Source organism: Mixophyes fleayi, chromosome 8 (genome assembly GCF_038048845.1).
Source record: "Mixophyes fleayi isolate aMixFle1 chromosome 8, aMixFle1.hap1, whole genome shotgun sequence".
Lineage (NCBI taxonomy): Eukaryota > Metazoa > Chordata > Amphibia > Anura > Limnodynastidae > Mixophyes > Mixophyes fleayi.
In genome coordinates, this window is record NC_134409.1 from 74,656,559 (window position 1) to 74,671,258 (window position 14,700).

The 14,700-nt window shown below is 41.9% G+C and overlaps 1 protein-coding gene across 2 annotated transcripts in view; it reads left to right on the forward strand.

Moving 5' to 3' along the window:
* The first annotated feature begins 5,470 nt into the window (after positions 1 to 5,470).
* The window catches only part of SCYL3 (SCY1 like pseudokinase 3), a 65,722-nt gene continuing 56,492 nt past the window's right edge, over positions 5,471 to 14,700 (forward strand). Inside the window, exon 1 of one of the 2 annotated variants that reach the window (XM_075182741.1) lies at positions 5,471 to 6,223. In XM_075182741.1, the coding sequence (XP_075038842.1) occupies positions 6,059 to 6,223 (165 nt within the window). In that variant the 5' untranslated portion in view covers positions 5,471 to 6,058. The remainder of the gene's footprint in view (positions 6,224 to 14,700) is intronic. The other variant, XM_075182740.1, reaches the window with a different exon arrangement.

The window sequence follows — 14,700 nt, forward strand, 5'->3', positions numbered from 1 at the left end:
AAGTACTTCATTCGCTTCACAATGATCCTCGAGTTATTAAGATCTTAAACTCGGATCAGTATGTTTTGGCCACTGTGCTTGATCCAAGGTTTAAGACCTACATTGAGTCTTTACTTGTAAATGAGCGAGATGTGAACTTTTGCAAGGAGCTATTGCTCAGCAAGTTGGCCGCTGAACTGGGCCTCGGCTTGACGACGTGTCCTCCTTCACTTTCTCAAGCTGCTGCTGCTCGTAAAAAATTAAATTTCCCAAAAAGAAGCAGGGAAGACGCAGGGGGCAGACCAGAACAATTTAACATCTGGGCTGGTTTGAAGGATTTTTCGAAAAAATGTGTCACTTTGCCCATAACTCCATCCAATACGAGTATAAACATGCAAAGGATGGTGGAGGATTACTTTCAAGAGGTAGTTGATATGGAAATGTCAGACAGTCCCTTTCCTTACTGGGAAGAAAAGCAGGTCATTTGGAAACCCATGTACAAACTTGCTTTGCAATACTTAAGCTGCCCACCCTCCAGTGTGTACTTTGAACGAGTGTTCAGCACAACAGGGAACTTAGTCAGTGATCGCTGTAGAAGGTTACTTCCCAAAAATGTGGAGAAAATGATGTTTATAAAAATGAACTACATCTTCCACGAGGAAGGCCTTCACCATCCAAGATATCCAAGCACTGACTGTTCTCTAATGGCGGATTCAAGCGGCGATGAATTGATAGTCTGTGATGATGACGTACACACTGATGAGGGTGAGGATGAAGCTGAAGATGATGACGATAACATCTTTTTAAACTTTCTATGTAAGTGTAGGGTGCAATCTACCACCAAAGAGGAAAGGGACTTGTGGCATGTCCATATCACGTACCGTCTTGAAAGGCTGCTGTTTGGGCAATTTATCCTTAAGGGCAGTGTGTCATAGACAGAGTGACCCCAAACTGGCTTTGTGCATTTCTCTTAATATTGTACAGTCTATAACGGCTGTTTTTTTTTTGTATTTTCAACAAGTGGAGGGGGGCCTAGAGAGCCAGAAACCAAACTGGCTTTGTCCATTTCAATTAATATTGTACAGTCTATAACAGCTGAATTTTTTTGTATTTTCGACAAGTGGAAGGGGGCCTAGAGAGCCAGAAACCAAACTGGCTTTGTCCATTTCAATTAATATTGTACAGTCTATAACAGCTGAATTTTTTTGTATTTTCGACAAGTGGAGGGGGGCCTATAGAGACAGAAAGCAAACTGCCTTTTTCCATTTCTTTTCATATTTAACTATAAGTGTAGGGTGTAATATACACCCAAAGACGATAGCTGCATTGCCAATATGCATAGATGGAGAGGAAGACAATCTGTTTTGTGTGTAGAATAAATGAAGGCCTACCTACCAGGAATTAAACTGTTTTTTGGATGATTTATTACCCCTACAATTAGATTACTTGTCTATGAAACAGTTGGAGCACTAAATTGGTTGATTTTCCAACAAAATAGCAAAACAAAACCAAACAAAACCAGAACCAAAACACGCACTGGCGGTTTTGCAAAACCAAAACCAAAACACGACGGTAATCCAGATCCAAAACCGAATCCAAAACCAAAACACGGGGGTCAGTGACCATCTCTAGTTGGTAGAAATGTCAAGAGGCAGAAGAGTCGGTTCGCCACTAGATGGCAGCAGCCCTCCACTTTACTTATTATGCCAGGAACAGTAACTTAATTCACAGCTCATGCAGTATCCCTCACTGAGGAAAAAAGGACAGAGCACAGCCCTTGTTGATATGTAGTAGAGCCAGCAGGGCACTCCTTATTTTAGAGTACAGATGTATTAATGCAACTAAAATTACTGAGGGCTCCTTGTGCACTATTCTCATTAGAGTAATCAGAGACAGTTTCAGACTTTAGTATATGGAGCCAGGAATGTCTAAACACTCACCTCCTCTATGCAACAGCGCAGGCTGAGACCCAGAGGGAGGACACTTAAAACAGGGCGCCAGGGGCAATGTAGCCCGATAACCAGTGAGGAGGGAGCGAGGATGGGAGGAGGGAGGGTGCAGACTCATCCCAGCGCTGACTCCGCAAAATGGCTGCCTCCCGCCCGATCTCTAGGCGCCTCTCACAGCAGGGACAAATAGTTAGTCTGTATTAACTCCTCCGGTCCACGGGAGGGGGGGTGGTGGTGGGGGGACTGGGCGGTACCCCCTCAGGCCAGTCAGCCAAAATAGCGCGAACCCCCAGGTCACAGGGCCGCGTCAGAACTCCTCTACCGCCGGCACTTTTCTATGCTGCAGTTAAAGGTACTCCCCACCGACTGGACAACGATGCTCCGATTGATCAGTCCGACTGAAATACGCACGAACATCCGCAGCACCTCCTCCTCCATAGACATCCAAGTCTGCAAGGTCTGATATTAATGAGACTGGTGCCCCCACACATTTACAGAGGAACCTAATTCCATTCAACAAATCCTTCTTGCTATAACCACCTCTGAAAAGCAAGTTACAGACCGCAATGGAGAGGTACAATCTGATCTCTCTCTTATTCGACAACATCTACAAAAAATGAGGGAGCGAGTGGGTGAGGCGGAGCATCAAATTTTTTTGCTTGAAAACGCAACAGCTCCTGTTAGAAGAGATATTTTGGAATTAGCCACGAAAGTCAATCTCTGTAAACAAAAACTGTCTGACATAGAGGGGCGACTCCGCAGGAACAACGTCCGCTTTGTGGGTCTCCTTGAACGTGCGGTAGGTTCCGCTCCTGAAAGTTTTCCTGAGACCTGGCTAGTGTGTGAATTCGGACGAGATGTCTTTACCGCTCAATTCGCAGTCGAGCGTGCCCATCGCCTCCCACCCCAGGCCCCTGTGCCAGGGACTCCGGCCTGTACATTTATAGCCAAGCTGCTCCATTATAAAGACAGAGACACTGTACTTCGATTGGCCAGAACCCCTCAAATATGAAAATCATACGGTGTCCGTATTTCCGGACTTTGCTATTAAAAGTCCAAAAGAGCAGAGCCCAGTTCGCCCAAATCAAGCGACGACTTCGAGGGATGCAACTACCTTATACCATGCTTTTCACTTTGAGGCTCCTGGTGGTGGCGGATGGTCGGTCACATTTCTTCACCACTCCTAGAGAAGCTACGGCCTGGCTGGACGGATGGCCCCGAGCAGACCCACAGGCGTGATGAGACTTAATCCTGGTTTGAAAAGACTTGTCTCATATATCGATAGGCATTATATTTTGCTCGTAATTCAGAGATGTCTTAGTGCCTTTCATGTCCTATCACTTAATTGTAGAAGTGTAGAGGCTATATTACGGGAGGGCCCTGTGTCGCAAGCTAGGACCAGGTAGCTCCCCTTGATAATATTGGTAAGGTTGTTATAGTTTCTTAGTTCTCTAGTTAGATATGGGGATGGTTAAGGGACTAGGTATACCACTGTTGTTGTCTAGTGGGTGTGTAAACATGTGGTAGCTGCCTGTATACTGCAAGTAGGTGCAGAGGGATAAATAATTGGATGTTGCAGGGAGAGCAGCGATGAACGTCCTACGCCATGTCTGGTCAAGCCATGCCCCCCATTTTGTACTTCTTTTTACATGTCATGTATCACTACAAGCCTATGAGGAAGGAATGACCACTACATTGTGACATATGGATCTTTTCACCAGTTAAGTATTCTTTTACTTATTTATTTCATACTTGCCAACTCTCCCTGAATGTCAGGGAGGCTCACTGAAATAGATAGGGGTGATCCTACTTACTCCCTGAAGAGTCTGGTATTCTCCCTGATGCTGAGCCAGTACAAGACCTGGTTGGCTTTGCCATCTGTGGCATGATGACACAGTTCAGAAATTGTGTCCTATGTCCATGTATTGATGCCTATGGAGGTGGCCATTTTCATGGAGACCAAGATTTAATCAAAGACTGACAGATAAGACAACATGACTTCAGTAATGGAGACAGAAATGTAAAAGACACTTCAGTCTCTAGAGATTCATTAGCTGCTTTTCTTTAACGCATAATTGCCTACTCTGCCTAAATGTCCTGGAGACTCCATTTCTGGGGAGCATAGCAACCTCCCGGTTCTCGCCCCCGCAATAGATAAGTGGCAGGGGGTGCTTAATAATGCAAATATTACATCATCTTGGCCCCGCCCTGTTATAATTGGCCAAAATTGTGACAATCGTTTAGGGGGCGGTGCCAAAATTATGCAATTCATCAAGCCCCCACCTCCCCTGGGATCTCCCTGGAGCCAACAAGGAAAAGTTGGCAAGTATGATTTACACTACTACTTATTGTAATTTCATTGTATCAAAACTGATCCATTACTATTCCATATTTGATGTTGCAAATATGTGAACACACTCAGAAGCACAGGAGACACTTTATTAAATTTATATATAGATTTGTTATTTTAGGAACATTTGTGTGGTTCCTTTAAGAGGAAATAGCAGCAACTGAGAATAGCACAGCCCACCATTTTTTTATATACATCTTTACATAACTATATATAAGTGAACGAATACCTGCCTTTCAAGACAGATTACGCATGCAGCAAGAGTATTTAGGGGCACATTTATCAATCTTTTCATAAAGTGAAAAATAGTTTTAAATCCTTATCGCATTGATAAGGATTGAACTATTTCTCAAATTTATGAAGAACTAAACACAGAAACAGCAGTTCCGATAAACTGTCCTCTTCGGAATGCGCTGTCTCCAGATCTCCTCCTGGTTCTCTTCGGTTCTTTTCTTACAGCAACTGCGCATGTGCAGTTCGAAGAATTGCACATGCGCACAAACATCTCCGCTCTGTCTTTGCAACTAGTGGTGAGTGACAGGGAGGGATCACATGATTCCTCCACACATGCGCTGTCCAGCAGAGCTGACAGCACTGACATTTTTCATTTATGATAATGTACGCCAGTTGCTAGCATACATTATCATGACAAGTTACCGAAAAGATTGCGGTAGGGAGCAGTCACCATACTGTTGTATGGTGACTGCTCCCCAAAACGAAACAGAATGCAAAACAGCAGATATCGCGATGCACCTTTCTTAAATATGAGTAACACTAACTTGCGTTGGGAGTTCCGGTAACTGAGTGTAGCTTTGCTAACAGTCCTTAATAAATATGCCCCATAGCTTCTTAATCATCGGTGTCGAAATGCACCTGATCGCGCTTCTTGCCGTTGTCTGCCAATGCAGGGAGTTGCCGAGTGCCCAGCTATGGGTATAAACGTTATCTAAGTTTTACAAGTGAGCACCTGCAAGCCGAAGAGGCGCTTAAACATAACCCGACGAATTCGTTTCCACACATTTTGGATAACTAAATTTATTTTTTTAAAAAAACAAAGGAAACCAAAATCTTTGGAATCGGATGCGGTAAGTACCATGGACATAAGCTTTGTAGTGAGTCCAGCTAACCTTGTGCACTGCCAATCAGGGACCGCTCCTGGAGGCGGCGAGCTGTGGGCGCGGCTGTTAGTGGATAGGACCATCAGTCTTTTCCGGGTTAGGAGGAAGAAGGGAACTGACGCTTATGTACTACGCTGCTGTCACAACACACACTCCGGGGGGATAGAATAACGTTATCAGGTAGCCTGCCGGGTTTTTAATAAAACTCGCTGTTCACTGAAAGAGAGAAGTGTTGTAGTAGCTAGATACGGGCACACAGGACCAGTAAGGTGAAGTAGGTAGCTGTAGAGATTTACTGTTGCGTTTTCGACCTGAAGTGTTCAAATTCATATTAGGGGTCCTCTAGTTGTAATAGCCAAAGTAGGGGGAAAGGTGGATCATTTGTATTCATTCATTATGCTCGAATCCTCTGTGTCAAGTTAATGTTCCTTTGGGGGTGATAAAATAAACTAAATAAAATATCTGCCCCAGAGTGTGTGGTTTTTGGCTTGTCCTAGTTGAAACATTTTCGATACAATTCACACAATGTGAATTGTTCGGTCTTAGAAAGGTAGTCCTTAATTCTTGTTAGAGGTTGTAATTGTACAAGGGAAAGAAGAGCAGAATAATTGTTCCCGCTGGCAGGGTTCAAAGTCGGTATCCCTGCATACAGTTGCAGGATTATGGGCTCTGAGAGCAGCTCCTTGAGAGGATTTACTCTCCAGGATCCACCATGGACCCAGCCTTCAGGACTCACTATTTATCCAGCTCTCCTCCAGGATGGACGTTTGGCCTCAGTTTTTGTTTATCAGTTAGAAAACCAGGAGACTGTGGACAAAGCAGCTAAGGTAAGAGCAAATGTGTCACTGTGTTTGACAATTGAGTGATCAAGCATATTTTCTATAAATTAATTGAATGCAAATTCAATTTTTTTGCAATGAACATTTGACTTGGATATGCAATTTTTTAAAAAATGTACTCTCTGAGATTGTCATAACATGTCATGGTTGCTTCGCATAGTGTTGCTCGCTTCCAGCACTGGGAAGCTGGAAAATTTATTTTTATTTTTACATTCTGCAAATATAATAAAAACATTCAAAAAGTGTTGTAAAAGTATGTACCCATGTTTAATAAAACATAACAACCCCCCCCCCCCCTCCCCCTCCCCAAACAATCCTTTAGTTGAAGAGAGAGGCTCTGGAGGCGCCCATAGGAAGTTACTTTGATTTCCTTATTCTGATGGGATAGTAGTTTATTATTGCTATGGTATAGTTTTTGTGTTCTTTGAAAATATTCAAATTAAAGTATCCATTTGTCTTAACTATACTTAAAGCAACCATCATTGCACTGACTAGTCAGGATGTCACAATGTTAAACAGCGGCCCAGGGGAGGTGATGTAATTAACATCTCTTGAGCCTCATTAATTACCTTAGCAACTACATGCACTGAAACCCTGACAGTTAATGGTGCAAACCATGCATTTCTTTGTTTTCCCTAAGCACACCCTCAACTACCCTGTCTACTAAAAGCAGCTAGTAAAGCTAATCTTTCTAATCATTCTTTAGCTTTCTAGTCCAAGTAGTGGTTAATTATGTTCATTGTTCGTTAAAATATAAAAAGTTGGATCTTAAATAATTATGTCCCCATTCTGTCTATACTCTTTTTGTGAAAAGCAGCAAATTATTGCTTTGCTTTATTTATATATTGACACCATATTATACTTGCCTATACAGGTAATGTTTATTCATTCACATCAGTGTCTGTTCCATTTTATGTCAAATGTTAATTAACTTGCCAGTAGTTTTTTTTTGGACTGTGGGAGGAAAGCAGAGCACCCGGAGGAAATTCACTGAAACACCATAAAAATAAAAATTCCATGTCACAAATTAATTTATTGAAAACCTATTATAATTGCTTAATCTCACAAAATCCTCTGACTTTGATTGAATCTGCTATCACAAATCTGGCAACACATGCTCAATCAGAAGTATAATAAAAATGTTTCTACAAAACACTCTGGTACGAAACCAATGTGTTTCTTCAGGATCCTCCAATATCTATATTTGAGACTGTGTAAATCCTTTTTCCCCCTCTGGTCTCTCCGCACCTCAGGTTTTCTATTTATATATGTGTGGGATGAGGAGAGTGGAGCTCTTAATTTATCCCTTTCTATAGTGGTATCATACTTCTTTATATAACCATAATTTAACTATGCAAAGTTTCATTGCTGGAATATGATATCGCTTCCTACATCCATGAACTGGGACTGCTGTCTCTGAAGTTGAGAAAAAAGATTAAATATTACTATGTCTCTCGTCGCACATATAAAACATGTAATAATATATATGCACTTGTATGTTCATTGAATTTGAAAATGGTTAATAATACTTGTATATTTGTTAATTGTACATTTCCGAACTTCTTCAATAAAATTGTTTGAAAAGAAATAAATAATTTAAAGTGATATATTTTTAATGTGTGTCAAGTGGAGGCATGGGAAATGTAAGTGAATGGAATTTGATATTCTTACAATGAAAGCAGTAGAAGAAGTGGTGGTATGGCATACCACCGTACACCAACACACTTCAAACACTGTGTAAATGAATATGTTTAACTGCTTGAATGGGTTAGTTGCCAGTTTCTCTGACATAGGGGTCTATGCATCGCTGCAAACCGTAGCGATGCATATTTAGGTACCACTAAGATCCACAGTGGTGGGGCTACTCTGGGAGCCCGGTGAAGTGACCCCTATGATGCAATCTTTTTTTTTTTTTTCCTATTTACTGGCAGCCTAGCGCTGCTGGTGATAGGAGGAAGTGTTGTGCACATGCACACAGCACTTCCACTGTATCAGATTCTGCAAAGCCAAAGAGGCTTCAGCAGAATCCCATAGGGGATGACAGATAACACCATCCTGAGATGGCGTTATCTGTCTGTGCAATGCACAGCTTATCAAAGCTTGATGCATTCATTGCAGGACATTGCAGCCCCCATAGTAATCTATCGGGACTGCAATGCTGAACAGTATTTGCCGAAACGGAGGCGATTTCACAGAAATCTCCGATAGGCAGTCAATGCATAGCAAATATACTTAAAAGATGCGGAAACAGAAGTTTCCGCATCTTTTCAAGTGTCAGAAATGCTTAATGCATACCCCATAAAAACCAGACAACATGGACACTATGGGGTAATGTATCTAGCTGTGAGTTTCTGGCGGGTTTGAAAAGTGGAGATGTTGCCTATAGCAACCAGTCAGATTCTAGTTATTTATTTTGTACATTCTACAAAATGATAGCTAGAATCTGGTTGCTATAGGCAACATCTCCTCTTTTCAAACCTGCTGGAAACATTTTAAAAATAGCCAGTTTAACTCTGTTATGTTTTAAAGTGTACCTACCCCCGTAGTTGGTATAAATTTATATTTAGCCAGGCCAAACCCTGTCCTTTGTATGAATTACAACATATTGACATTATACGTCCTAGATTTTATGGACCTAGTTTTATCAATTAGGTTAATTAAGTGTGCGCCGCGACTCCCTGGGGTGCCGTGATCGCCCTAGCAATAAAAAGAAGAAAAAAACTTACCAATCATCCAGCGCTGGATCCTACTCCTCACTGACTGCCGGGCGTGACGTCAGCCTCAGTGAGGAGCAGCAGCAGAGAGGATGTCAGGAAAGAAGACAGCAAAAAACGAGGAAAGAAGGTAAGTAAAGGAACGGAAAGTGAAGGGGGGCACAGAGAGAGACGCCGGAGGAGGGGGCACAGAGAGAGACGCCGGAGGAGGGGGCACAGAGAGAGACGCCGGAGGAGGGGGCACAGAGAGAGACGCCGCAGGAGGGGCCACAGAGAGAGACAGATGGCGAAGAGGGGGCAGAGTAATATGGTGAAGGGGCGCAGTGATATGATGAAGGGGCACAATGTGATGGTGAAGGGGCCTAAATACATCTTACATTATTTTGACCCAACTACTTAAAAAACAGGACTACACAGTAATTATTTTGGCTTAGGGGTGCCTTGGAAAGATTATGGTGACCTTAAGGGTGCCTCAAACTGAGAAAGTTTGGGAACCACTGGGTTAATATTATTCAAGTTCTAACTGGAATACTGGTAGTTACATTTTTAAATCTTAATGGGAAGTCGGATGTACATCTTTTATTGAATCATAATACGGTTACATATAACCCATGTTGGCACAAGTTATAAGACTTTGTTTGGAATGTCAGTAGGTGATTAGTAGTCCTCTCTCCATATTAACAATGTTGGAGGCTTCATACTCCGCTATGCATCGCAACAATCGAAAAATTTTGATATTGGGCAGCACAGTGGCGTAGTGGTTAGCAGTTCCGCCTTACAGCACAGGGGTCATGAGTTCAATTCCCGACCATGGCCTTATCTGTGAGGAGTTTGTATGTTCTGTTCTCCCTGTGTTTGCGTGGGTTACTTTCCACACTCCAAAAACATACTGGTAGGTTAATTGGCTGCTAACAAATTGACCCTAGTCTGTGTCCGTTTGTGTCTGTCTGTGGGTGTGTGTGTGTTAGGGAATTTAGACTGTAAGCCCTAATGGGGCAGGGACTGATGTGACTGAGTTCTCTGTATAGCGCTGCGGAATTAGTGGCACTATATAAATAAGTGATGATGATGTCATATGAATAATTAAAAAACCCTGTTAAATTTAGATTAGGCTTATTTCTATGTTTTATAAATATATTCTCTAATCATACTTTTATATATTTAGCTGTGCGTCTCATATCGAATTGTTGATGCGGGACTCTAGGCAACACTGAAACTTGGATCATGGGTAATTACCACTGTGGTCTCGCTATAACTTTATTCTCTATTGCAAGATATATGGATAGTGGGCATAAGAGTACTCAGCGGGTTACACAATGTAAGTTAAGGTATGTTTTATTGTCGCACACTCACCCATTATATATATATATTCAATATTTTTATTAGATTTATAATGGTTATTGAAGGAGAATCGAGATAGCGGGTTATTGATTGAAAATCGGATGTATTACCATGGTGCATTTTTTACAGATGTTTCTGAGGATGTAAAATAATATTTGGAAATCAAAAGATACGGTTGTAAATGGGTTGCTATGGAAACCACAATAACGATTCAGATTGGTCCAGCCCACTACAAAAATATGGCAATTTTTCTGAGTTTCCATTTGTTTTGAAAATAGACCACAGATGAAGGTTCAAACATGTTTGTTGGAAAAAGTCTTGATCAAAGAACTCTGGTTCCAGGATCGGAAGGAGAATAACTACAGCTCCTAGCCCCAACACTCTTTTTTTGAGTATGTACGCTGAAATCCCCAACTGCTTCTGAGAGGAGTTGTGACAGGATGGACCGCCTATGCCACCCTGTCTGTTGCTGCTGGGAACTGGTTGGGCTTACTTTGCCACCGTTCCATTTCGTTATCCCAAATGCGTCCTCTTGCCGAAGTAGGAGGGGCTTACAATGCTGCCACCACTGAGCTCCTTCTATGGCACTCAGAACCACGTTCCTTCTGGGTAACTGAGGCTGCTAGTGTACCTCGTTGCTGGTGTACCCGGGCTGGTAACTCCGGACCTCTTGCTATGGATCAGGGGTGCTGTGGATGGATCCCCCCTGGCCTATCACACCGATCAGAGCTGCAGGGTAGCAGGCAGAGCGCTGGTACCGGAAAAGCTCTGTCCAGCCTCAGAAACAGTCAGAGAACGGATTAGATTTACGGTCTAATCTACAGGTCACAGGAATACAGCAATATTGAAGATGTTTTCAAGCAGGTCTTTGAAGCAAGTGATGCTTATTTGCTCTCACACTGGTGGAAGGTACCAGTGATCAGGCCAGATGAAACAAGAAGAGCAACTTTTCAATACAAGCCAGTGCTTTTTATACAGTTTGGACACAGGCTATTTTTAGAATCAGGATGCAATGTGTTTACACAAACATGGATTTACATACATTGCAAAGCCAACAGAATTTACACTTACTCATGAAATTCTAGAGATGCGGTGATGTCCTGCATCTGGTTTTCAGATGCAAAGAATCTAGAAGCCAGTCTTAATTTAAAAGTTCCTGCATTCAAAGTTGGACCTTCACACATCAAAAGATCTAATTAGCATGGGGCCCCTCTTCAGACAGTACAGAATACACATTCCCAAAGAAAGGTACGTACCCCAAACAAGCCACTTCCCCACATCACAACACACAAAAGACTTCCATTCACAAACACTTATTGTATCAGACATATACCTAAGAAATCATGCATTCCCTCTATCAAGATTAAAACAAACGAGTTTCTTACCTGGTCTCAGAAATAAGGATTTCCTATATCAAAATATACACAACGTCAAAAATAAGTGCATTGGCAATTGGATAAATCAGCACCCGCCTTATTTCCTTTAAATAAATTTATACTAGAAGTTTTTTATCAGTGATCCAGTCGCAGGAGTATACTTGCAACATTTTATAACAATGTTCATATATGCTTTATAATATTATTTTTTTTGTGTGTGCATTTTTAGATTTTGAATTAAAGATTTTGTTAAAAAGGCGTAAAGCCATAAGTGGCTACTATTATTTCTCTCCATTTATCGGTGCAGATAATTTATTAAGGAAAGAAAAGGTTATAATACTATAAGACTGAATGAGCCACAGCAAATTACTCTAGCACACACATGTCAAACTCAAAACCCCAATTGGGCCAAATAATCGCAGTCTAAGATTGTGTAGGCCCCAAGAAAAAGAAAAAGTCTTGTATGGAATTTTGTAAGTTGTGTTATTAAGAAAAAACAAAGTTTAATGTTTTCCCGATGCTTGATGCTTTGCTCTCCATGCTGCTTTTGCTCCCCTTCACCTGTCTCCCCTGTTTGAAACGGCCAAACACAGTAATTAGAAGGGGTGTCCACATACTTATGGCCATGTATTGTATTTTGCTGAGCATTATTACTTGGCATATTACATCCTGTTGGGCATTATCACCTGTATATCCATGTTGTCTGTTAGCCTGCCAGTTTGGAGCTTGTGTAACCTGGTGGTTCGCAGCTGAGCAGTTGTTTGTTGCTCCTAGATGTTTCCACTTCACAATTATAGCACTTAAAGTTGACCGGTGCAGCTCTAGCAGGTTAGCAATTTGACTTATTAACAAGGTGGCATCCTATGACCGTACAACATTGAAATTTACTGAGCTTGTCAGTACAACCCATTCTACTGCTAATTGACTATGGGAAGGCATGGCTGTGTGCTTGTTTTTATGTACCTGTCAGCAGTGGCTGAAATGGCCATACACACTAATTAGAATGGGTGTCCACATATGTTGGGCCATGTAGTATATTACATCTTGTTGTGCATTATTACTTGGCATATTGTATCTTGTTGGGCATTATCACCCGTATATATTTATTTTGCTGGGCATTACCTGTGACATATCAGGTATTGCTTAAAATCATTTCATGTCTACTTGTATGCATTGTACACAGCTATGCTGATGATGATGATTAAGTAAGGAATACAAACTGAATTCACTTTTGAGAGACAACCACTCTGCCTATTTGATACCAAGCTTTGCTTCAGTCCAGCCAATCAACACTGTCTTGTAGGATATGTACCTGATGGCATCAATCAGTGAAGGCGGAACAAGTTAGCCAACTAAATAACGTGAGATCATAATATGTAGGTGTGAGGATATCCGGTTTTCTGGCTCAATTCTACCCACTTCACGTGGGCTGGCAACTCAGGGGTGCCTTACAATGCCAGTGAAGTCTACCCAGTACTTTCTAAGGTTCCTATAGTCATTTAGGCAAATGCAGTTAGAAAAATACAAGAGTATATTTATTGTAACAAAAACAACACTAGAATATTATATACAAACAGTAAGTAAATGGCAGGCGGGTTTACCACATTACCTGTGCCTTATCCCCACTAGCTTAAGTAGTTAGTCACCTGGCTGTCCTGACTTGAAGACCCATGGATCTGCAGATGTAGTCCACTTGTAGAGAATTGCAACTCAAAACCAGCCACCCTGCAGCTTCCAGCCATCAATCCTCAGAATGAACACCACCTCCCCCCTGGAGTGGCTCCCTATATCTAGGGTCAAATATTCCCAGTGTTTTCCGCTCCCTGGGCAAAGCCCTGGCTTTCTCCTTCTTGATCATTGGTGGGTGCTGGACTGGGGAGTTGGAGGGGGAGTGAAGATAAGATGTATTTCCACAGTGGCTCCCATGCTTGGTTCCAAACAAATGTCTGGACTAGTCCTGTGGAGGACAATGGATACTAACTGGTTTTTCCACCTTCAGATTTGGAATAGCACTCAGCCCCTCCACTACTTTGTGATGTCACAGGGTCCCCAGCTGTTTCATGCTTCCTGTAGAGAAAGGAGGGGGAGAATGAATATAGCTACAGTCCTGTCACCTGTATCCTGGAACCTGCTCCTGGCCTATAACCCACCTGGCTTCACTTTAAGAACAATGAGTAACAGCTTCACTGCAATATCAACAAAATCCAATAAACAATATACATATTTACAATGAGCTACAATGTCCCCTTATCCACATGTAATTAGATACTGCAGTTGTACTCAGTTGAGCTGGGGAACAAAACAGGGCTATAAAAAGTACATGTTATACTCCACATTTTGTGAAAAACGAGGGACAAGCTGGTTAAGGTGTTATCAACTCTTTTCACATTTCAGCCAATTGGCTGTCAAATCAGACTTCATCTGAGATAAAATATTTCAGCTGTGGTCATGACATGAGAAGACAGATCACTCAGATTGGGGGAAATCATTTGTACAGATGTCGAAGACAAGGTGAACTGGCAATACCTGATTAAAAACATTGAGGTTACCCAGGGAGGCATAGATTTTTTTTTGTGTGAAACCTCTTTGATCACTATTGCTTTTTTAGTAAGCACAATGGCACCAGCAGGGGTGGCTAGGAGAGCCGTTTAGTTGCGCCCTTTGGCAACAGACGCTCAGTCAAAAAATAGTTTAACCAATTTCCCATTTGAATGGTCCCTGCTCTTTGGAGACCAATTTTACACCATGATACTGAAGTCTTCTTGGAGTAAATCTAACTTTTTCCCATAGGATAAAGTCAGAACACTTCCCCTTCTTCCTTGACCCATCAACACTTCAAAGATGTAAAAAGCTATAGGCAAGGAAGGCAGAATGTTTCTACTACATCCAAACAATCCTTTCGAGTATTCAGACAAATCAAAGTATTCCACATCGGCTATCACCAAGATCAGCCTCCATTGACACTAGTTGGGGGCAGAATTGCATAGTATGTAGAAACATAGACCTACTCTATCACAGCGCAGTGTGTTTTGGA